Below are 23,351 nucleotides of genomic sequence, written 5' to 3'. Positions count from 1 at the left end.
CGTCTACGTGGGCAACTGCCCACAATAACGATGGCGGCGCAAAGCCTAAGTTTCCTCCCAGAACGATATGACGACGTGCCCCGCCCACCGGCTTCCCCATAGCGACGTCTTACAGCGGCGGCCGTTACCCCTTGACGTCATCGCGCTGTAGCCCAGCGCGGAATTTTTGAAAGCGCAGCAGCCGGAAATAAAGCGGCGGAGAGGTATGTACTGTGCGGTGGCGCGGAGGGAGCTGGTTCCCGGGACATCGCCCTCACATAGCATGCTCGGACTTGTAGTTCCACCGCCTCCTGCTCTGTAGACGCATTGTATTTGCTGTCTTACGTATACAAATGTCTGCCTGTGGACCAGGCCATGCGCTGCTCCCATTATACATGAAATATACTGTATGCGCTAGTCTATAACTGGTAATGGGGGAATTGTGCCTGATTATATCGAGTAGCCACAGACACTTGTACTCTGCAGTTGCATTACAGGGTGACTATAATGACATCTTCATAATTGTATACCATATTAGTAGGGCAGCTACACAGCTATGTAGTGATGGCATCATGCTACTTGTAAGTAATAGAAGCTCAGCTACACAGTAACAATACTTATATTTGCTACTAAGTTATTTGCATGGAAAGTGAAACCAATAGATCACCATCTGCCTGTCTCAGTTACACCCTACCAGGGTGTCTGGTACGAATGTGTCACAGTCTAGAAGTAACAGGAGGGTTGCGACTGCGCCTTCTGTTTACTGGGGTTCCCTGGCATTGGGTGCCATTCTTCTGCTGGGTGAGGGTCTATAGATTGTAAGACTTGCGAGCAGGACCCTTGAAAGGATATGTCCCTATATTCTTTAACCCTCGATGTGATGGCCTCTCAGACGTCTGTGAGTGTAAACCTTTAGCCACAAGTTACATGCACAACACAAGCAGTAAAGATTCACACTGTTTATTTAATAAATTACAGCGTACTATATAGAAAAGAAACATGGGTGTATACAATATGTGCAAGCATATGATTGGATAAATAGAAGTAGCATACGACATTACATGCAGGATATTTTAGTAACACACAGAAGTAACAGTTTTGATCTGGTATGTAATTGTCCTTGAAGATAAGACACACACAAGCCTTATATTATATGAACAGACAAAGGCATCTTGTAGAGAGTGCGTACGTGTCTATTCAAACACATAACAATTCATATAGCATGTTTAACCCTTCAATCCCCTCTTAGAATCATTATTGTTATACTATATGATTCTTGCAAAGCTTACGTCTTTCTGCACACCAATGGCGCAATTTTTAGCCTGAGCGGGAGTTGCAGTAATTGTTGGGCATTTTAAGAAGGGTTAATCGTTGGGTTAATGATGTTCCGTGTTTATCCTTTTCATCTAAGGCTTCAGCGGGCTTATAGCCCCATGGGGTACCTGTGTTCCAGGCAGCCGCGGACCATGAGCTGCAATCATTTCCCCAGTTATGGCCTGTAACGCAAATATAGGGTACCTCGGGGCTTAGGTTGTCTGTGGTGTCAGCGCGGATCTGGTAGTCAACAGACTTTTGGACAGCAGCTAGTTGGGGGAATTGGAAATAATCTAGTATGTAGGTTGCGGTGTATGTGGTGGAAGAGTTATACCATAGTGTCAGTTTCCCTTATTCTGAGTTATATCAACCTCAGTCATTGAGAGGGGAAAATGGGCCAGTAGGGCTATCAAGATAGTCCCCAGGGTAAAGATAGGGGGCATTTTCTTCATCCTCCTCTGGTCTTCTGTCTTCGCTAGGTGGGAGGTCAGGGCTGTCTGCCCCGGTTCGTACCTCACTGGAATCACTTGCTTCCCTCTCTAGGTCTGGTCTAGGAACCTTTTTTACTCGGGATGCATGGATCCAGGTAGGACTTTCCTCTGTCAGGACTGCTGTTCGGGTAACTGCTACGACCTCTGTCTCTGGACCATAGGTGAAGTCTCCTGGGCTCTTGTTCCTGGGGAGCACCTTCACCACGACTCTGTCTCCGACTTTAAAGGGGTGTGTAGGTTCCTGTGGATTCAAAGGGTTTTTACAAACAACCTCATGTTCAATTTCATTCAGTTTTGTTATCAGGGACCTGACATACTCTTCTCTGATGAGTTCTAGATCTCCTTCCTGTATTACTAGTGGTTTCTTAGCCCAGGGTGTAGGAAAAGGGTCTACCCATTAGTATTTCAAAGGGTGAGTATCCTAGAGTTTTCTGTGGGGTCATTCTGATTTCTGCTAGGATAATGGGAAGGACCTGCTTCCACTTGTGGAAGGTACCTCCTGTGGCCTTCCTTAGTTTGTCTTTGAGGGTCCTATTCATTCTTCCTACGACCCCTGAACTCTGCAGGTGGTACGGGATGTGAAACTTCCTCTCCACCTGCAGAGCTTTTACTAAGGCCTGTGTGATTTTGGCTGTAAAGGCTGAGCCTTTATCACTATTTATTTGCAGGGGGCACCCCCATCTAGGGATGATTTTCTGTGTTAGGATTCTTGCTACTATCTTGGCATCCTCTGACTTAGTTAGGAATACTTCTGGCCAGCGAGATAACATATCTACAATGACCAGGGCATATTCTTGTTTACCTGTACAAGGGATATGGGTAAAATCAATTTGTAAGTATGTAAAAGGGGTGGTGGGGTATTCAAGATGCTGGTGTTTAGCTTTATTAGGGTTGTTCCTGAGGCAAGTGATGCATCTGCTAACATACTGGTCCACAAGTGATTTGGCATTAGTAACATAAAAATCATTGGTTAGTAGGAGGAGTGTTGTGGCTTCACCACGGTGACCAACACCACGGCACTGGGCAACGAGCAAAGGGGCACTGGACTGGGGTATACAGGGTTTCCCCTCTTTGCAGATTAATCCTGATTTAGGATTTTTTCTGCAGAATTGGGTAAGTCCAATCGGAGAGATCAGTATTAGTCGCAGCAGCTTGAAGTTGAGTGAGCAGATGGACGTTGTCAAGGGAGGGACATGCTCTAGTGAGTGCAATGAGTTCTGCAGCTTGCGCGGACTGATAAGGTGTTGGCAGGGTTTCCAACACAGTGTCAGGGAGGGTGACAATGGCATAGCCAGCCTGGTATGTATTGTCATTGGGCCTACTACAGGAGCCGTCAACAAATACTATGTCTGCGCCTGGTATGGGAACGGGAGACATGTCAAGTGTGGGAGAAGTTTCAGCTTCAATGGAAGCAGCACAGTCATGTAGGTCGGGTGGTTCATCCTCGGGACCTTTCAAGCCTAAAAGGGCATTGAGAATGGGTGCAGGGCCAGAAGAACTAGCAGTGTACTTGATGGTAAGGGTAGGGTTACTCAAAAGGAGTACTTCATATCCACTAAGGCGTTGTGCTGACATGTGCTGTGTGTGCAAGCCTTTAAGTATTGCCAGGACATCATGTGTGGTGTGGAGTACTGTGATGTGGCCTAAAGTGAGGGTAGTGGCCATTTCTGCAACCATTGCACAGGCTGCCAAAGCCCTGAGGCAGGCAGGCATACCTTGCACAGACACTGGCATGACTTTGGAAAAAAAATGCCACGGGGCGCAACTTCCCTCCATGAAACTGTATGAGCACCCCCGCCATGGTTTTACAATTGTCCCTTGCATATAGATGGAAAGGTAGTACATAATTGGGGAGGCCAAGTGCCGGACTTTTCATCAACATACATTTTAAACTTTCATATGCAGTTAACATTTCTTGTGACCATTGTACAGTTTTAGGTTTGTCCTTCAGTGTGGCTTGTCTCAAAATGTTATCATAATAAGAGCAATCAGAAATCCACTGTCTGCAGTAATTTACCATACCCAGGAAGGACAGTAGTTCCTTCTGGGTAGTTGGGGTGACCAGGCCCAATACAGACTGTATGCGTTGTGGACTGATTTTCCTCTCTCCCTGAGTGAGCACAAAACCTAAGTAATCAACATGCTTTTTACATCATTGCATTTTTGTTTTGGACACCTTGTGTCCACATTCACAAAGCCAGTTTAGTAATGAAACACCATCCTCTCGGCAGGCCTCCTCAGTTTTACTACAGAGCAGCAGATCATCTGCATACTGTAGCAGGACTGAACCATGGTGAGGTTGCCAGGGCCCCAATGTGGCCTGGAGACAACAGGTGCGTCAATAATCTGCACCAGGTAAGTTGTTTACCCTCAAAAGAAAAGGCAAAAAGTAATTGTGTCTGTGAATCTACAGGTATGCTGAAAAAAGGCATTCTTCAAATCAATTACAGAGAAGAACGCAGCATCTGCAGGGATTGCAGAAATGAGTGAGTTTACATCTGGAACAATTGGTGCAATTGGGACAATTAGCTGATTGATCGCTCTGAGATCCTGTACAAATCTTATACTGCCATCAGCTTTGGCAACAGGGTTCACAGGAGTACAGTATGGTGATACAATATGTCTGAGAATACCCTGTTGTAAGAATTGCTGTATCATGGGGCGGAGACCTTCTATCTTTTCTGGTGAGAGGGGATACTGCATAGGTCAGAACACAAAACACTGGTTGTTGCACCGCTGTCCACTAAAAAGGGAATTTTACTTCCATTTATAATAAGTGGCAGCAGAGGTGAATCTTTACTATGACGGGTGAGTTGAATAAAGGCTGGGATACCCTCCTCCGGGCCCCGTCAGTGCGCGGGGTCTTTGGAATCTTTCCTGACTGCGGGGTTGGTTCTGTCTGTCAAAGCGTCTGGAGTTCTGATAGTTATGAGTGGGTGCAGGTTTCTGTTTACAAGCTACAGCGACAGGCAAAAAAGCACAGGCAAAGGAGCACGGGTTTTAAAGACTTCCTTCATATGTGTATAGCTGCGTCCTTTGCAAGCTTTGCGCAAATAAGATATACAGCCATCGAGGGTAATAGTGGGCTTGGGACAGTGTTTTACTATTATCTAAACTCTGGGTTATTGGTGCGTTAGGGATAGAGCTAGTGGACGCATTTTCTAGCAGTGGAGCTGGAGGCAATCCCATTTGGTGTGAAAGGGTTACTGCTGCCAAGAGATCTGTGTCTCCGAGCGCAGGATACATTGGAATGCAAGGGGGAGGCAGAGGGTTTTCAAAGATTTACAGTTTTTTACTGCTTCGCTTCTGTGCTGTTGGGAACTGACATTTTTTTTAATCCTCCATATAGAAAGGGTAATTACTGCCTTCCCGTAGGAATGGGTCCTATCCTGCTTTCTCTGTCCATCCCGCTAAATTATCCACCCATGGGTTAACTAAGTAATACTCTGAGGTAGAGTTGCGGGCGACATACATCTTGCATGTCTCACCAGGGAGGGGCGGGGGATATGTAGTTTTTTTTACTCTGACTAGAGCCCATTGTCAGACAGTAATATAAATCAACAGTACAACTTTAAAAGAAAATATCTAAAATGTACAACACTCTACTATACATGCATCAGCTAACCAGTTAATTAGTCATTGACAATATCACAATATTATCTGCACAGTGAGAACATGAAATCTTTTGACGTGTACGATACTTACCATTCGTACAAGATGTCAGAAAAATACAGCGTTTTAAACAGGAAGCAGGAAAAGTGTTTGAGTAAAGATATCTGGCAGACGAAAACTTACCAGCCGTCTGGACCAAATATAAGAACTTATCTCACTACAAACATACAAAAATATATAGACGATCAAATCGAGGTATTCTCTACGTTACGTATAGACCCCAGGTCTATTTTAAGTATCCCAGATACTAACGTCACGTTATGTATAGACTCCCAGGTCTATTTTAAGTATCCCAGATACTAACGTCTTTGGAGAATTGCGCTTGGACCCCTGGTCCCTTCTCAGACGTATCTTTAAGTCCCAGACATTAAAGATGTTTGGTCACGTGTTCCCAGAACACTGACACGGATTCAGCTTCAGTGTATGACCGCAATCCCGTATGGCAAAGACAGACAATAAATTCTCTATCTTTACCATCCAGGGACGATCACTGAATCGCGGACGTAGCCCCCACTTGAAAGGATATGTCCCTATATTCTTTAACCCTCAATGTGATGGCCTCTCAGACGTCTGTGAGTGTAAACCTTTAGCCACAAGTTACATGCACAACACAAGCAGTAAAGATTCACACTGTTTATTTAATAAATTACAGCGTACTATATAGAAAAGAAACATGGGTGTATACAATATGTGCAAGCATATGATTGGATAAATAGAAGTAGCATACGACATTACATGCAGGATATTTTAGTAACACACAGAAGTAACAGTTTTGATCTGGTATGTAATTGTCCTTGAAGATAAGACACACACAAGCCTTATATTATATGAACAGACAAAGGCATCTTGTAGAGAGTGCGTACGTGTCTATTCAAACACATAACAATTCATATAGCATGTTTAACCCTTCAACCCTCTAACCACTTTGTCTGTTATTACCCAGTCCTGTTTTATTACTGTGTTGTTTCCAATTTATAAAGCTCAACGGAATATGCCAGTGCTCAGTGATCGCAAAATACGCGCTATAGCGCGTTTTTACGCGCTACAGGAAGAGACGTACCCGGTTTTAAAAAATGAGCGGGTCCCATAGGACGCGCTGTGTATCACTGCACCAATAGGAGACTCTGTCTTCCCATCCAATCACCGCCGCGCCTCCTCATCCAATCGCCGCCGCATCTCTCTATCCGCATGCACCCAGAAGGCCCCGCCCCCTACACCGCGCACACACATCACACCGGGGGCAAGATGCTCCGCTGAAGCTGGTCTTCTATAAGTCCTCTTGTGGCGGTGCGGCCCGCCTCCCCCCCCCCCCCCCCCGATCACCCGCTGGAGCCTCAAGGGAGCCGGACCGAGTGAGGACGCCCCCCCCGCCGATCACCCGCTGGAGCTTCACGGAGCCGGACAGAGTGAGGACGCCCCCCCCCCCGCCGATCACCCGCTGGAGCTTCACGGAGCCGGACAGAGTGAGGACGCCCCCCCCCCGCCGATCACCCGCTGGAGCTTCACGGAGCCGGACAGAGTGAGGACGCCCCCCCCCCCGCCGATCACCCGCTGGAGCTTCACGGAGCCGGACAGAGTGAGGACGCCCCCGCCGATCACCCGCTGGAGCTTCACGGGAGCCGGACAGACAGTGAGGACGGCTCTGCGGCGCGCTACACACTGTGCTGCGGGGATGTTGAACGCCGGTGACCGGGGACTGTGCTTGCTGTGCGGAGGGGTGAGCTGGACTTACGGTGGCGGCAGGGGGGCTGTTCATATCGGTGGGATGGCGGAGATGGGGGCTGCATGGCGCCTGCAAACAGGTGTTAAACGCAACATTTTTGTGGTATGGAGTGGGGGTGAGGCGAGAGGGTGACAGTGCTGCTGGTCTCTGCAGCATACAGGACCCTTGATACAACCACTGGATTCGAGTCATGCTGCCTGTAATTTATGTGCTGACTGATCAACTTCAGTGACACTCACTGTGCTGTCTGCCTTTGTTGGTTACTGCTGGTTGCTGTTGGTTACTGCTGGTTGCCGCTGGTTACTGTAAAGGCAGCCAGCACAGTGAGTATCACTGAAGTTGATCAGTCAGCACATAAATTACAGGCAGCATGACTCAAATCCAGTGGTTGTACCAAGTGTCCGAAGTCGTCGTCAGGATGTTGGCATTTAGTATACCGACACCAGCATCCCGATCGCAGCAAAGCCGACAAGAGTGACGAGTGCAGAGGGTACCCTAACCTCCCACCCCTAACCCTCCGTTTCCCGCAGCCTAAACCCAACCCACCCCCTTAGTGCCTAACACCTATACCCCCCCCCCCCCCCCCCTCTGCAGCCTAACCCTCCCCAACACCATATCCTAACCCCCCCCCCCCCCCTTCCCACTTGCACGCTAAACCAGTGGCGGCAGTGCATACTTCCCTTCAGGATCCTGACTGTCAGGATATCGTTGCCGGGATCCTGATCACCTCTGGATGCCAGTGTTGGTATTGTGGCTGCTGTCAGGATTCCGGCATTGGTATTACGGCTGCTGGGATCCCGACAGCCAGGATCCTGAATGCATACTTCCGATATGATAACAGCCCAGCAGCATTGTCACCCTCCCTCCCCCACAACACTTTTGTAGTGTCTAAATCCAGTCTGGGGCTCTATTATAGCGGCACCATAAAGCCATTACATATAGAAAATGTATTATTTAATAATGTTGTCCTGTTTTTTAATCATATAATTGTTAAGTGCTCTACCTGGCGCAATGTGAATAACGTGCTCTGCCTGGCGCAATGTGAATAATGTGCTCTGCCTGGCGCAATGTGAATAACGTGCTATACCTGGCGCAATACGTATAACGTGCTCTACCTGGTGCAATGTGTGGCGCAATGTGTATAACGTGCTCTACCTGGTGCAATGTGTGGCGCAATGTGTATAACGTGCTCTACCTGGTGCAATGTGTGGCGCAATGTGTATAACGTGCTCTACCTGGTGCAATGTGTGGCGCAATGTGTATAACGTGCTCTACCTGGTGCAATGTGAATAACGTGCTCTCCTTGGCTCAGTGTGTATAGGAGGTTCTATCTGGTGCAATGTGTATAAGCGGCACTACTGTGTGGAATAATGTGAATTGGTACTATTATGTGACCACGCCCCTTCCCCACGAAGCTACGCCCCTAAAAAATTCCAGCGCGCCTTCGGCGCGCACTGTCACAGTTTTCAGTCTCAGTGCGGGAGAACCAATTCTCTTTCTGCCACAAGGTCACCAAAATGTCTAATTACATCTAAAGTGCGGGGTGTCCTGTATGCTACACAGCCCAGCAGCATCGTCACCCCATCCTCCCCCTTGCACCCCTTTTGTAGTGTCCAAATCAAGTTTGTGTTTTTATGTTTGAATCATTAATAAGACTAATTAAAACCTTCATTCCGATGGGACCCAGAAAAGGACAAGTAGGACCCCAATTTTTAAAAGTGAGGGGTCCCTGGGACCCACTTTTTTTTGGTCTCAGCGCGATCACTGGTGCTATATAAGGAACTGTTAATAATAAATCAAGAATTTTCGGTGAAGCTGACCTATGCACATCTTTCTTTGCTCCTAAAAATAACAAGCAGGTGATAACTTGTTGCATACAGTAAAAATATAAATGTTACATGTAACATTTAGATACACTACGCAAATCATGCAGCTGCCAAACTGGTCTCTCTGCAATATAGTATAGAAAACCAGAAAGATAAAGTTGGCTGTGCAACCTTAAACATAAAAATATCTATCTCTAAATAATTACAATCTAAGGCAAAAGGGGGGTACACACGGAGAGATCAGTGCTTAAATTCTAAGCAATCTGACTAGATTGCTTAGAAGTTAAGCACGGATCTCTCTGTGTGTATCCCTTAGCGATGCGTGGTCTCACGTGTCGCTGTCGCCCATACTAGATTGGCCTGCATGCAGGCACAATCTAGCAGGTCGCTCATTTCACCACTGGATGAAATGAGCGCCCACCCCGCCCGGGTCAGCACACATCGTGCTGTGCTGAGTGGGGGGAGAGAGAGATCGCTGAGCACACATCTCTGGGGAAATCTCCCCGTCAGTACTGGCCTTTACTGCGTAACGTACTGTACATACGATGGAGCACAGTTATTCCAATCTGCATCGCTGATGGGATGTGATAAATTCACTCAAATCCACAATGCGATAATTATGAATACATGCAAGGATGTATTAATTACTGCATGCAGGGAAATAGCTTGTGAGAAAGCTCTGTCCTTGCAAATCCTCTTACTGCACTTCTCAGGGTCTTTTTCGACTTTACCTGCAGCCAGAACTGGTGACCCAGGAGGGCAGCCGGTCATCTTATTACGGTCCTGTCATTTGAGATGCCAGCATCACTTTACTGCACCATGGTTTACAGCAGGACCACAGTGATTAGATGACCATCTGCCCTCACTGGATACTGGTTTCTGAGTGCAAGGTAAGTATTACATTTATTTAATTTTCCAGCTTTTTTCTTCTTTTTGTGTACACAGTGATCAGCCTGTGTGTCTATCAGACACGCATGTCTGATCACAGAAGCTGGGTCCAGCTCAGCTTTCACTACCAGCAGGCAGAGTATACTCTGCAGTAGTTGGGGAACCAGAGGGAAGCCCTATTAACGCTATCTGGAGATAGTGTTATTAGCACAGGGCTCCATCTGGTATTTCTCTGACGTCCTAGTGGATGCTGGGACTCCGTAAGGACCATGGGGATATAGCGGCTCCGCAGGAGACAGGGCACAATAATAAAAGCTTTAGGATCAGGTGGTGTGCACTGGCTCCTCCCCCTATGACCCTCCTCCAAGCCTCAGTTAGATTTTTGTGCCCGACGAGAAGGGTGCAATCTAGGTGGCTCTCCTGAGCTGCTTAGAATAAAAGTTTAAGTTAGGTTTTTTATTTTCAGTGAGTCCTGCTGGCAACAGGCTCACTGCTACGAGGGACTTAGGGGAGAGAAGTAAACTCACCTGCGTGCAGGATGGATTTGCTTCTTAGGCTACTGGACACCATTAGCTCCAGAGGGATCGAACACAGGCCCAGCCATGGAGTCCGGTCCCGGAGCCGTGCCGCCGACCCCCCTTGCAGATGCCGAAGTTGAAGAGGTCCAGAGGTCCAGAAACAGGCGGCAGAAGACTTTCAGTCTTCATAAGGTAGCGCACAGCACTGCAGCTGTGCGCCATTGTTGTCAGCACACTTCACCAACAGTCACCAACTGTCACTGAGGGTGCAGGGCGCTGGGGGGGGCGCCCTGGGCAGCAATGTATAATACCTTTTTATGGCTAAAATACATCACATATAGCCCTTGAGGCTATATGGATGTATTTAACCCCTGCCAGATCTCACAAACTCCGGGAGAAGAGCCCGCCAAAAAGGGGGCGGGGCCTATTCTCCTCAGCACACGGCGCCATTTTCCTGCTCAGCTCTGCTGTGAGGAAGGCTCCCAGGCTCTCCCCTGCACTGCACTACAGAAACAGGGCTAAAACAGAGAGGGGGGGCACTTATTTGGCAATATGATTACATATATAAAAATGCTATAAGGGAAAACACTTGTATAAGGGGTTGTCCCTGTATAATTATAGCGTTTTTGGTGTGTGCTGGCAAACTCTCCCTCTGTCTCCCCAAAGGGCTAGTGGGGTCCTGTCCTCTATCAGAGCATTCCCTGTGTGTGTGCTGTGTGTCGGTACGTGTGTGTCGACATGTAGGAGGACGATGTTGGTGAGGAGGCGGAGCAAATTGCCTGTATTGGTGATGTCACTCTCTAGGGAGTCGACACTGGAATGGATGGCTTATTTAGGAATTACGTGATAATGTCAACACGCTGCAAGGTCGGTTGACGACATGAGACGGCCGGCAAACAAATTAGTACCTGTCCAGGCGTCTCAGACACCGTCAGGGGCTTGTAAAAACGCCCATTTACCTCAGTCGGTCGACACAGACACGGACACTGACTCCAGTGTCGACGGTGAAGAAACAAACGTATTTTCCTTTAGGGCCACACGTTACATGTTAAGGGCAATGAAGGAGGTGTTACATATTTCTGATACTACAAGTACCACAAATAAGGGTATTATGTAGGGTGTGAATAAACTACTTGTAGTTTCTCTATCGTCCTAGTGGATGCTGGGGTTCCTGAAAGGACCATGGGGAATAGCGGCTCCGCAGGAGACAGGGCACAAAAAGTAAAGCTTTTTCCGATCAGGTGGTGTGCACTGGCTCCTCCCCCTATGACCCTCCTCCAGACTCCAGTTAGATTTTTGTGCCCGGCCGAGAAGGGTGCAATCTAGGTGGCTCTCCTAAAGAGCTGCTTAGAGAAAGTTTAGCTAGGTTTTTTATTTTACAGTGATTCCTGCTGGCAACAGGATCACTGCAGCGAGGGACTGAGGGGAGAAGGAGTCAACTCACCTGCGTGCAGGATGGATTGGTTTCTTGGCTACTGGACATCAAGCTCCAGAGGGACGATCACAGGTACAGCCTGGATGGTCACCGGAGCCACGCCGCCGGCCCCCTTGCAGATGCTGAAATCAGAAGAGGTCCAGAATCGGCGGCTGAAGACTCCTGCAGTCTTCTAAAGGTAGCGCACAGCACTGCAGCTGTGCGCCATTTTCCTCTCAGCACACTTCACACGGCAGTCACTGAGGGTGCAGGGCGCTGGGAGGGGGGCGCCCTGGGAGGCAAATGAGTACCTATAAAGGCTAAAAATACCTCACATATAGCCCTAGAGGCTATATGGAGATATTTAACCCCTGCCTAATTTTTCTAAATAGCGGGAGACGAGCCCGCCGGAAAAGGGGCGGGGCCTATCTCCTCAGCACACGGCGCCATTTCCTCTCACAGCTCCGCTGGTCAGGACGGCTCCCAAGTCTCTCCCCTGCACTGCACTACAGAAACAGGGTAAAACAGAGAGGGGGGGGCACATTTATGGCGATATTTTGATATAACAAAGCAGCTATAAGGGAGCACTTATTATAAGGCTATCCCTGATATATATATATAGCGCTTTTGGTGTGTGCTGGCAAACTCTCCCTCTGTCTCCCCAAAGGGCTAGTGGGTCCTGTCTTCGTTAGGAGCATTCCCTGTGTGTCTGCTGTGTGTCGGTACGTGTGTGTCGACATGTATGAGGACGATATTGGTGTGGAGGCGGAGCAATTGCCAAATATGAGGATGTCACCCCCTAGGGAGTCGACACCAGAATGGATGCCTTTATTTATGGAACTACGGGATAGTGTCAACACGCTAAAGCAGTCGTTTGACGACATGAGACGGCCGGACAATCAATTAGTGCCTGTCCAGGCGACTCAAACACCGTCAGGGGCTGTGAAACGCCCTTTGCCTCAGTCGGTCGACACAGACCCAGACACAGGCGATGACTCCAGTGGTGACGGTGACGAATCAACCGTATTTTCCAGTAGGGCCACACGTTATATGATTTTGGCAATGAAGGAGGCGTTACATTTAGCTGATACTACAGGTACCACTAAACAGGGTATTATGTGGGGTATGAAAAAACTACCTATAGTTTTTCCTGAATCAGAAGAACTAAATGACGTGTGTAATGAAGCGTGGGTTGCCCCTGATGAAAAGCTGATAATTTCAAAGAAATTATTGGCATTATACCCTTTCCCGCCAGAGGTTAGGGAGCGCTGGGAAACACCTCCTAGGGTGGACAAGGCGCTAACACGCTTATCTAAACAAGTGGCGTTACCCTCTCCTGAGACGGCCGCACTTAAAGATCCATCAGATAGGAGGATGGAAAATATCCAAAAAAGTATATACACACATGCAGGTGTTATACTACGACCAGCTGTAGCGACTGCCTGGATGGGCAGTGCGGGGGTAGTTTGGTCAGAATCCCTGATTGAAAATATTGATACCCTGGACAGGGACAATATTTTACTGTCGTTAGAACAAATAAAGGATGCATTTCTTTATATGCGTGATGCACAGAGGGATATATGCACACTGGCATCACGGGTAAGTGCTATGTCCATTTCGGCCAGAAGAGCTTTATGGACGCGACAGTGGACAGGCGATGCGGATTCAAAACGGCATATGGAAGTTTTGCCGTATAAAGGGGAGGAGTTATTTGGAGTCGGTCTATCAGATTTGGTGGCCACGGCTACAGCCGGGAAATCCACCTTTCTACCTCAAGTCACTCCCCAACAGAAAAAGGCACCGACTTTTCAACCGCAGCCCTTTCGTTCCTTTAAAAATAAGAGAGCAAAGGGCTATTCATATCTGCCACGAGGCAAAGGTCGAGGGAAGAGACAGCAACACGCAGCTCCTTCCCAGGATCAGAAGCCCTCCCCGGCTTCTACAAAAGCCTCAGCATGACGCTGGGGCTTCTCAAGCGGACTCGGGGACCGTGGGGGGTCGTCTCAAAAATTACAGCGCGCAGTGGGCTCACTCGCAAGTAGATCCCTGGATCCTGCAGATAATATCTCAGGGATACAGGTTGGAATTAGAGACAGATCCACCTCGCCGTTTCCTGAAGTCTGCTTTACCAACGTCCCCCTCCGAAAGGGAGACGGTGTTGGAAGCCATTCACAAGCTGTACTCTCAGCAGGTGATAGTCAAGGTACCTCTTCTGCAACAAGGGAAGGGGTATTATTCCACTCTTTTTGTGGTACCGAAGCCGGATGGCTCGGTAAGGCCTATTCTAAATCTGAAGTCCTTGAACCTGTACATAAAGAAGTTCAAGTTCAAAATGGAGTCACTCAGAGCAGTGATAGCGAACCTGGAAGAGGGGGACTTTATGGTATCCTTGGACATCAAGGATGCGTATCTCCACGTTCCAATTTACCCCTCACACCAGGGGTACCTCAGGTTCGTTGTACAAAACTGTCACTATCAGTTTCAGACGCTGCCGTTTGGATTGTCCACGGCACCTCGGATCTTTACAAAGGTAATGGCCGAGATGATGATTCTTCTTCGAAGAAAAGGCGTATTAATTATCCCATACTTGGACGATCTCCTAATAAGGGCGAGGTCCAGAGAACAGCTAGAGATGGGATTAGCACTGTCTCAGGAAGTGCTAAAACAGCACGGGTGGATTCTGAATATTCCAAAATCCCAGTTAATGCCGACAACTCGTCTGCTGTTCCTAGGGATGATTCTGGACACGGTTCAGAAAAAGGTTTTTCTCCCGGAGGAAAAAGCCAAGGAGTTATCCGAGCTTGTCAGGAACCTCCTAAAACCAGGAAAGGTGTCTGTACATCAATGCACAAGAGTCCTGGGAAAAATGGTGGCTTCTTACGAAGCAATTCCATTCGGCAGATTCCACGCAAGAATTTTCCAAAGGGATCTGTTGAACAAATGGTCAGGGTCGCATCTTCAGATGCACCTGCGGATAACCCTGTCTCCAAGGACAAGGGTGTCTCTTCTGTGGTGGTTGCAGAGTGCTCATCTATTGGAGGGCCGCAGATTCGGCATACAGGATTGGATCCTGGTGACCACGGACGCCAGCCTGAGAGGCTGGGGAGCAGTCACACAAGGAAGAAACTTCCAGGGAGTATGGACGAGCCTGGAAACGTCTCTTCACATAAACATTCTGGAACTAAGAGCAATATACAATGCTCTAAGCCAGGCAGAACCTCTGCTTCAGGGAAAACCGGTGTTGATCCAGTCGGACAACATCACGGCAGTCGCCCATGTGAACAGACAGGGCGGCACAAGAAGCAGGAGTGCAATGGCAGAAGCTGCAAGGATTCTTCGCTGGGCAGAGAATCATGTGATAGCACTGTCAGCAGTGTTCATCCCGGGAGTGGACAACTGGGAAGCAGACTTCCTCAGCAGACACGATCTTCACCCGGGAGAGTGGGGACTTCATCCAGAAGTCTTCCACATGCTGGTAACCCGTTGGGAAAGACCAATGGTGGACATGATGGCGTCTCGCCTCAACAAAAAACTGGACAGGTATTGCGCCAGGTCAAGAGATCCGCAGGCAATAGCTGTGGACGCGCTGGTAACGCCTTGGGTGTACCAGTCGGTGTATGTGTTTCCTCCTCTGCCTCTCATACCAAAAGTATTGAGAATTATACGGCAAAGAGGCGTAAGAACGATACTAGTGGTTCCGGATTGGCCAAGAAGGACTTGGTACCCGGAACTTCAAGAGATGATCACGGAAGATCCGTGGCCTCTACCTCTAAGGAGGGACTTGCTTCAGCAGGGTCCCTGTCTGTTTCAAGACTTACCGCGGCTGCGTTTGACGGCATGGCGGTTGAACGCCGGATCCTAAAGGAAAAAGGCATGCCGGAAGAAGTCATTCCTACTTTGATTAAAGCAAGGAAGGAAGTAACCGTGCAACATTATCACCGAATTTGGCGAAAATATGTTGCGTGGTGCGAAGATCGGAGTGCTCCGACGGAGGAATTTCAACTGGGTCGATTCCTACATTTCCTGCAATCAGGATTGTCAATGGGTCTCAAATTGGGATCTATTAAGGTTCAAATTTCGGCCCTGTCGATTTTCTTTCAAAAAGAATTGGCTTCAGTCCCTGAAGTCCAGACCTTTGTTAAGGGAGTGCTGCATATACAGCCTCCTGTGGTGCCTCCAGTGGCACCGTGGGATCTCAATGTGGTTTTGGATTTCCTCAAATCTCATTGGTTTGAACCACTAAAAAAGGTGGATTTGAAATATCTCACATGGAAAGTGACCATGCTTCTAGCCCTGGCTTCTGCCAGGAGAGTGTCAGAATTGGCAGCTTTATCTTACAAAAGCCCATATCTGATTTTCCATTCGGACAGGGCAGAACTGCGGACTCGTCCGCATTTTCTCCCTAAGGTGGTGTCAGCATTTCATCTGAACCAGCCTATTGTAGTGCCTGCGGCTACAAGTGACTTGGAGGACTCCAAGTTACTGGACGTTGTCAGAGCATTAAAAATATATATTGCAAGGACAGCTGGAGTCAGAAAATCTGACTCGTTGTTTATATTGTATGCACCCAACAAGATGGGTGCTCCGGCGTCTAAGCAGACGATTGCTCGTTGGATCTGTAGCACAATCCAACTTGCACATTCTGTGGCAGGCCTGCCACAGCCTAAATCTGTAAAGGCCCACTCCACAAGGAAGGTGGGCTCATCTTGGGCGGCTGCCCGAGGGGTCTCGGCATTACAACTTTGCCGAGCAGCTACGTGGTCAGGGGAGAACACGTTTGTAAAATTTTACAAATTTGATACTCTGGCTAAGGAGGACCTGGAGTTCTCTCATTCGGTGCTGCAGAGTCATCCGCACTCTCCCGCCCGTTTGGGAGCTTTGGTATAATCCCCATGGTCCTTTCAGGAACCCCAGCATCCACTAGGACGATAGAGAAAATAAGATTTTACTTACCGATAAATCTATTTCTCGGAGTCCGTAGTGGATGCTGGGCGCCCATCCCAAGTGCGGATTATCTGCATAAATTGTACATAGTTATTGTTAACTAATTCGGGTTATTGTTGAAGGAAGCCATCTTTCAGAGGCTCCGCTGTTATCATACTGTTAACTGGGTTTAGATCACAAGTTGTACGGTGTGATTGGTGTGGCTGGTATGAGTCTTACCCGGGATTCAAAATCCTCCCTTATTGTGTACGCTCGTCCGGGCACAGTACCTAACTGGAGTCTGGAGGAGGGTCATAGGGGGAGGAGCCAGTGCACACCACCTGATCGGAAAAAGCTTTACTTTTTGTGCCCTGTCTCCTGCGGAGCCGCTATTCCCCATGGTCCTTTCAGGAACCCCAGCATCCACTACGGACTCCGAGAAATAGATTTATCGGTAAGTAAAATCTTATTTTTTCCTGAATCAAATAAATTAAATGAAGTGTGTGATGATACGTGGGTTTCCTCCGATAGAAAATTATTGGCGGTATACCTTTTCCCGCCAGAAGTTAGGGCGAGTTGGGAAACACACCTTAGGGTGGATAAGGCGCTCACACGCTTATAAAAACAAGTGGCGTTACCGTCTCCAGATACGGCAGCCCTCAAGGAGCCAGCTGATGGGAAGCTGAAAAATATCCTAAAAGTATATACACACATACTGGTGTTATACTACGACAAGCAATCGCCTCAGTCTGGATGTGCAGCGCTGAGGGGGCTTGGTCGGATTTCCTCACTGAAAATATTGATACCCTTGACAGGGACAAGATTTTATTTACTATAGAGCATTTTAAGGATGCATTTCTATATATGCGAGATGCGCAGAGGGATATTTGCATTCTGGCATCAAGAGTAAATGTGATGTCCATATCTGCCAGACGAAGACACGACAGTGGTCAGGTGATGCAGATTCCAGACGGCACATGGAAGTATTGCCGTATAAAGGGGCGGTCCATCGGACCTGGTGGCCATGGCAACAGCTGAAAAATCCACCTTTTGTTACCCCAAGTCACATCTCAGCAGAAAAGGACACAGTCTTTTCAGTCTCAGTCCTTTCGTTCCCATAAGGGCAGGCGGGCAAAAGGGCCAGTCATATCTGCCCAGGGTAGAGGAAAGGGAAGAAGACTGCAGCAGGCAGCCCATTCCCAGGAACAGAAGCCCTCCACAGCTTCTGCCAAGTCCGCAGCATGACGCTGGGGCCGTACAAGCGGACTCAGGTGCGGTAGGGGGTCATCTCAAGAGTTTCAGCACGCAGTGGGCTCACTCACAAGTGGACTCCTGGATCCTACACGTAGTATCCCAGGTGTACATTGGAAATTCGAGACGTCTCCCCCTCACAAGTTCCTGAAGTCTGCTTTACCAACGTCTCCCTCCGACAGGGAGGCAGTATTGGGAACAATTCACAGGCTGTATTCCCAGCAGGTGATAATCAAAGTACCCCTTCTACAACAAGGGAAGGGGTATTATTCCACACTATATTGTGGTACTGAAGCCAGACGGCTCGGTGAGATCTGAAATATTTGAACACTTACATACAAGCGTTCAAATCAAGATGGAGTCACTCGGAGCAGTGATAGCGAACCAGGAAGAAGGGGACGATATGGTGTCACTGGATATCAGGGACGCTTACCTACATGTCCAAATTTGCCCTTTTCACCAAGGGTACCTCAGGTTCGTGGTACAGAACTGTCACTATCAGTTCAGACGCTGCCGTTTGGATTGTCCACGGCACCCCGGGTCTTTACCAAGGTAATGGCCGAAATGATGATTCTTCTTAAAAGAAATATGGACGCTTTCCTGATAAGGGCAAGGTCCAGAGAACAGTTGGAGGTCGGAGTAGCACTATCTTAAGTAGTTCTACGACAGCACGAGTGGATTCTAAATATTCCAAAATCGCAGTTTTTTCCGACGACACGTCTACTGTTCCTAGGGATGATTCTGGACACAGTCCAGAAAAGGATGTTTTCTCCCGGAGAAGAAAGCCAGGGAGTTATCCGAGCTAGTCAGGAACCTCCTAAAACCAGGAAAAGTATCAGTGCATCATTGCACAAGGATCCTGTGAAAAGTGGTGGTTTCTTACAAAGCGATCCCATTTGGTAGATTTCACGCAAGAACCTTTCCGTGGGATCTGCTGGAAAAATGGTCCGGATCGCATCTTCAGATGCATCAGCGGATAACCCTGTCTCCAAGGACAAGGGTGTTTCTTCTGCGGTGGCTGCAGAGTGCTCATCTATGAAAGGGCCGCAGATTCGGCATTCAGGACTGGGTCCTGGTGACCACGGATGCCAGCCTGAGTGGCTGGGGAGCAGTCACACAAGGAAAAAAATTCCAGAGAGTGTGATCAAGTCTGGAGACTTCTCTCCACATAAATATACTGGAGCTAAGGGCAATTTACAATGCTCTAAGCTTAGCAAGACCTCTGCTTCAAGGTCAGCCGGTATTGATCCAGTGGGACAACATCACGGCAGTCGCCCACGTAAACAGACAGGGCGGCACAAGAAGCAGGAGGGAAATGGCAGAAATTGCAAGGATTCTTCGCTGGGCGAAAAATCATGTGATAACACTCTCAGCAGTGTTCATTCCGGGAGTGGAAAACTGGGAAGCAGACTTCCTCAGCAGGCATGACCTCCACCCGGGAGAGTGGGGACTTCATCGGGAAGTCTTCCACATGATTGTAAACCGTTGGGAAAAACCAAAGGTGGACATGATGGCGTCCCGCCTGAACAAAAAACTAGACAGATATTGCGCCAGGTCAAGGGACCCTCAGGCAATAGCGGTGGACGCTCTGGTAACACTGTGGGTGTACCAGTCAGAGTATGTGTTCCCTCCTATGCCTCTCATACCAAAAGTACTGAGAATCATAAGAGGGAGATGAGTAAGAACGATACTCGTGGTTCCGGATTGGCCAAGAAGGACTTGGTACCCGAAACTTCAAGAGATGTTCACGGAAGACCCGTGGCCTCTACCTTTAAGAAAGGACCTGCTCCAGCAGGGGCCTTGTCTGTTCCAAGACTTACCGCGGCCGCGTTTGACGGCATGGCGGTTGAACGCCGGATCCTGAAAGGGCATTCCAGATGAAGTCATCCCTACCCTGGTCGAAGACAGGAAGGATGTAACCGCAAAACATTTTCACCGCATTTGGCGAAGATATGTTGCGTGGTGTGAGGCCAAGAAGGCCCCTACAGAGGAATTCCAACTGGGTCGTTTCCTACATTTCCTGAAAACAGGACTGTCTATGGGCCTAAAATTAGGGTCCATTAAGGTTCAAATTTCGGCCCTGTCGAATTTCTTCCAGAAAGAACTGGCTTTAGTGCCTGACGTTCAGATGTTTGTAAAAGGGGTACTGCATATACAGCCTCCTTTTGTGCCCCAGTGGCACCTTGGGATCTCAATGTTGTTTTGAGTTTCCTAAAGTCACATTGGTTTGAACCACTCACCACTGTGGACTTAAAATATCTCACATGGAAGGTGACGATGCTATTAGCCCTGGCTTCAGCCAGGCGTGTGTCAGAATTGGCGGCTTTATCATATATAAAGCCCTTACTTAATTTTTCATTCTGACAGGGCAGAATTGAGGACTCGTCCTCAATTTCTCCTTAAGGTGTTTTCTGTTTTTCACATGAACCAACCTATTGTGGTACCTGCGGGTACTAGGGACTTGGAGGACTCCAAGTTACTTGACGTTGTAAGGGCCCTGAAAAATATGTTTCCAGGACGGCTGGAGTCAGAAAATCTGACTCGCTGTTTAGCCTGTATGCACCCAACAAGATGGGTGCTCCTGCTTCTAAGCAGACGATTGCTCGCTGGATTTGTAATACAATTCAGTTTACACATTCTGTGGCAGGCCTGCCACAGCCAAAATCTGTAAAAGCCCATTCCAAAAGGAAGGGGGCTCATCTTGGGCGACTGCCCGAGGGGTCTCGGCTTTACAACTTTGCCGAGCAGTTACTTGGTCAGGGGCAAACACGTTTGCTAAATTCTACAAATTTGATACCCTGGCTGAGGAGGACATGGAGTTCTCTCATTCGGTGCTGCAGGGTCATCCGCACTCTCCCGCCCGTTTGGGAGCTTTGGTATAATCCCCATGGTCCTTACGGAGTCCCAGCATCCACTAGGACGTCAGAGAAAATAAGATTTTACTTACCGATAAATCTATTTCTCGTAGTCCGTAGTGGATGCTGGGCGCCCATCCCAAGTGCGGATTGTCTGCAATACTTGTACATAGTTATTGTTACAAAAATCGGGTTATTCTTGTTGTGAGCCGTCTTTTCAGAGGCTCCTTCGTTGTTATCATACTGTTAACTGGGTTCAGATCACAGGTTGTACGGTGTGATTGGTGTGGCTGGTATGAGTCTTACCCGGGTTTCAATATCCTTCCTTATTATGCACGCTCGTCCGGGCACAGTATCCTAACTGAGGCTTGGAGGAGGGTCATAGGGGGAGGAGCCAGTGCACACCACCTGATCCTAAAGCTTTTATTATTGTGCCCTGTCTCCTGCGGAGCCGCTATATCCCCATGGTCCTTACGGAGTCCCAGCATCCACTACGGACTACGAGAAATAGATTTATCGGTAAGTAAAATCTTATTTTTTTTACATTTTGATTTTAGTAAATTTGGAGGAGAATTTTGCGAATTCTGCTCCAATTGCCCTTTAGTACATTCAGATGATACTAAATATGCCTGAATGTATCGATACTGCTGGAGTGTAGCTATCGTTACATTAATATCAGCCCTTGCCATCGGGGAGACGTTATAGGTGTATAAGATGTCGTACCACTAGGTTAAGGAATAGTTTCTTCCCTTCTGCGATTGTTGGTTTGAATTCTCAACTTTGCTAAACTTATGTGATGTATTTTATTTTGTGTATATGACATGAGAACTGTATATAATTTTGCTGTACATGTTCATGAACAGTGACAATAAATTATTCTTATCTTATCTATTACAATGTAGGCTAGATTTTGCAATATAAAGCTATGTATGTTACAAAATGTAAACTCTGAAATTATTTGAAAACTAGTAAAGATACAGTGTTAAATATGTATGTCCTGGGATTATAAGAAATTAAGGCAGTCTAGTAGTAGAGGCGTGATTATTATTCCAAAACATTGCACATTGAGGAGTTGGGAAATGGTTCCACAGATAAAGCTTTATAAAAAGTACATTTTTAATTGTTTATAGATGGTCCACACACAACCCTGTTTAACTTTATAATCTACTTTTTTTAATTACCAGGCAGCATGCACACTTCTACTCCTCAGTCAGGGGAGCGCCAAAAGCCATTATCCCCAGTGGGTGCGTATCTGTCTCCAGCCACTAGATCACAGCCTGTCAGTGCTGCAGGGACCCCAACTCTGCAGAACTTCACCAGCAACGATGATGAGTGGGAAAGGAAACAGCGTCGACGATCCAGGGTGATTGACTTGCAGCTCAGTAATGCGGATTCCCCAGCATCCACCATATCCCCTTCCCAGAGGTAAGTACCTACGTGTCCCCACCACTTCTACCTGATGCACAGCATAAACAAATGCGGCACACCAATTGGGAGGCCATGGTGGTCTAAAGTTCTCTTGGCAGAGGGATTTTCTGTATGTTTGTAGATTATAACTTTAACTAACTCCCAATAATTTAAGTTGATTTGCCTGCATGGCCACTATTATAAAGGTGTACTGCTGACTCAGAGTAATTCCATGTCATCATGTTTTAAAATCTGGACATGGATTATTGGAAGTCCAAATTTAAGTAATTTATATTATTTTAGAAACTGATTCATATATAGTGGGGAACAAAAAGAGATTGAGTTTGTATTTTCTGAGCTCCTGTTCTAATGTTTCTGTCTCATTCAATTGTAGAATGTGTTTTATATGATCATGATGAACTGATTGCATGTCTTGTTTCTCACAGGTCTGAGGCAATATCACTTCTGCTGCCCAAACTCAGCAACGCGCAGATCTCGGATCACTACTCTACCTGCATCAAGCTGTCCCAGGAGAATGTAAGTACTTTGCTCCTGACAGCCATTACGTTCTGCAATAAGCATTTATGGGAATGCACAGATTCTAGGGGTCAACCTACATTTACCTTAAAAGTTTATGAAATGTCATCAGTATCATATTGACGTGAATAACTGCGAAGCCTTGTTTATATGCTGCATGTGTTTTAGAACTGTACTGTTCCAATGATTGATATCTCTTGCAGAGAATAACAACAAAAAATGCCTTCGGGCTGCACCTGATTGATTACATGGGGGATATTCTCAAGGAGAAAGACAGTGAGCTCACCAACTTCAAGGTGAATAACCGTTTCTTGTTTCTCTGCTCTCACAGGGCCTGATTCAGGGTTGCAGTCAGTTGCATGCGCAGCTAATGAAGCAGCCACTGCAGGTGTCTTACAGTAGCCACTCACGTACATCGGGAACATCAGACGCCTTTTCGGACCTATGCTGTCTCAGACGCCAAGGCCTCCCTAGCTGTAAACAAATTTGCAGTGGATGACTATGGCACGTCTGTAAAATGATCCCAATACGCATGCATTTTGCTAGCCACCCT

The 23,351-nt window shown here is 47.6% G+C and overlaps 1 protein-coding gene across 5 annotated transcripts in view; it reads left to right on the top strand.

The window, feature by feature from the left end:
* NCAPH (non-SMC condensin I complex subunit H) overlaps positions 1-23,351 on the top strand; it is a 113,088-nt gene that overhangs the window by 17,558 nt on the left and 72,179 nt on the right. The window contains exons 1-5 of one of the 5 annotated variants that reach the window (XM_063932021.1): positions 187-203; positions 4,198-4,270; positions 22,039-22,279; positions 22,708-22,798; positions 23,002-23,094. In XM_063932021.1, coding sequence (XP_063788091.1) covers positions 4,267-4,270; positions 22,039-22,279; positions 22,708-22,798; positions 23,002-23,094 — 429 coding nt within the window. In that variant the 5' untranslated portion in view covers positions 187-203; positions 4,198-4,266. Of the gene's footprint in view, positions 1-101; positions 204-224; positions 478-4,197; positions 4,271-22,038; positions 22,280-22,707; positions 22,799-23,001; positions 23,095-23,351 lie in introns of those variants that run through there. The other 4 variants (XM_063932022.1, XM_063932024.1, XM_063932020.1 and 1 more) reach the window with 4 other exon arrangements.

The sequence above is a fragment of the Pseudophryne corroboree genome, chromosome 6 (assembly GCF_028390025.1).
Source record: "Pseudophryne corroboree isolate aPseCor3 chromosome 6, aPseCor3.hap2, whole genome shotgun sequence".
NCBI classification, from domain to species: domain Eukaryota; kingdom Metazoa; phylum Chordata; class Amphibia; order Anura; family Myobatrachidae; genus Pseudophryne; species Pseudophryne corroboree.
This window is presented reverse-complemented; position numbering and strand designations above follow the sequence as displayed.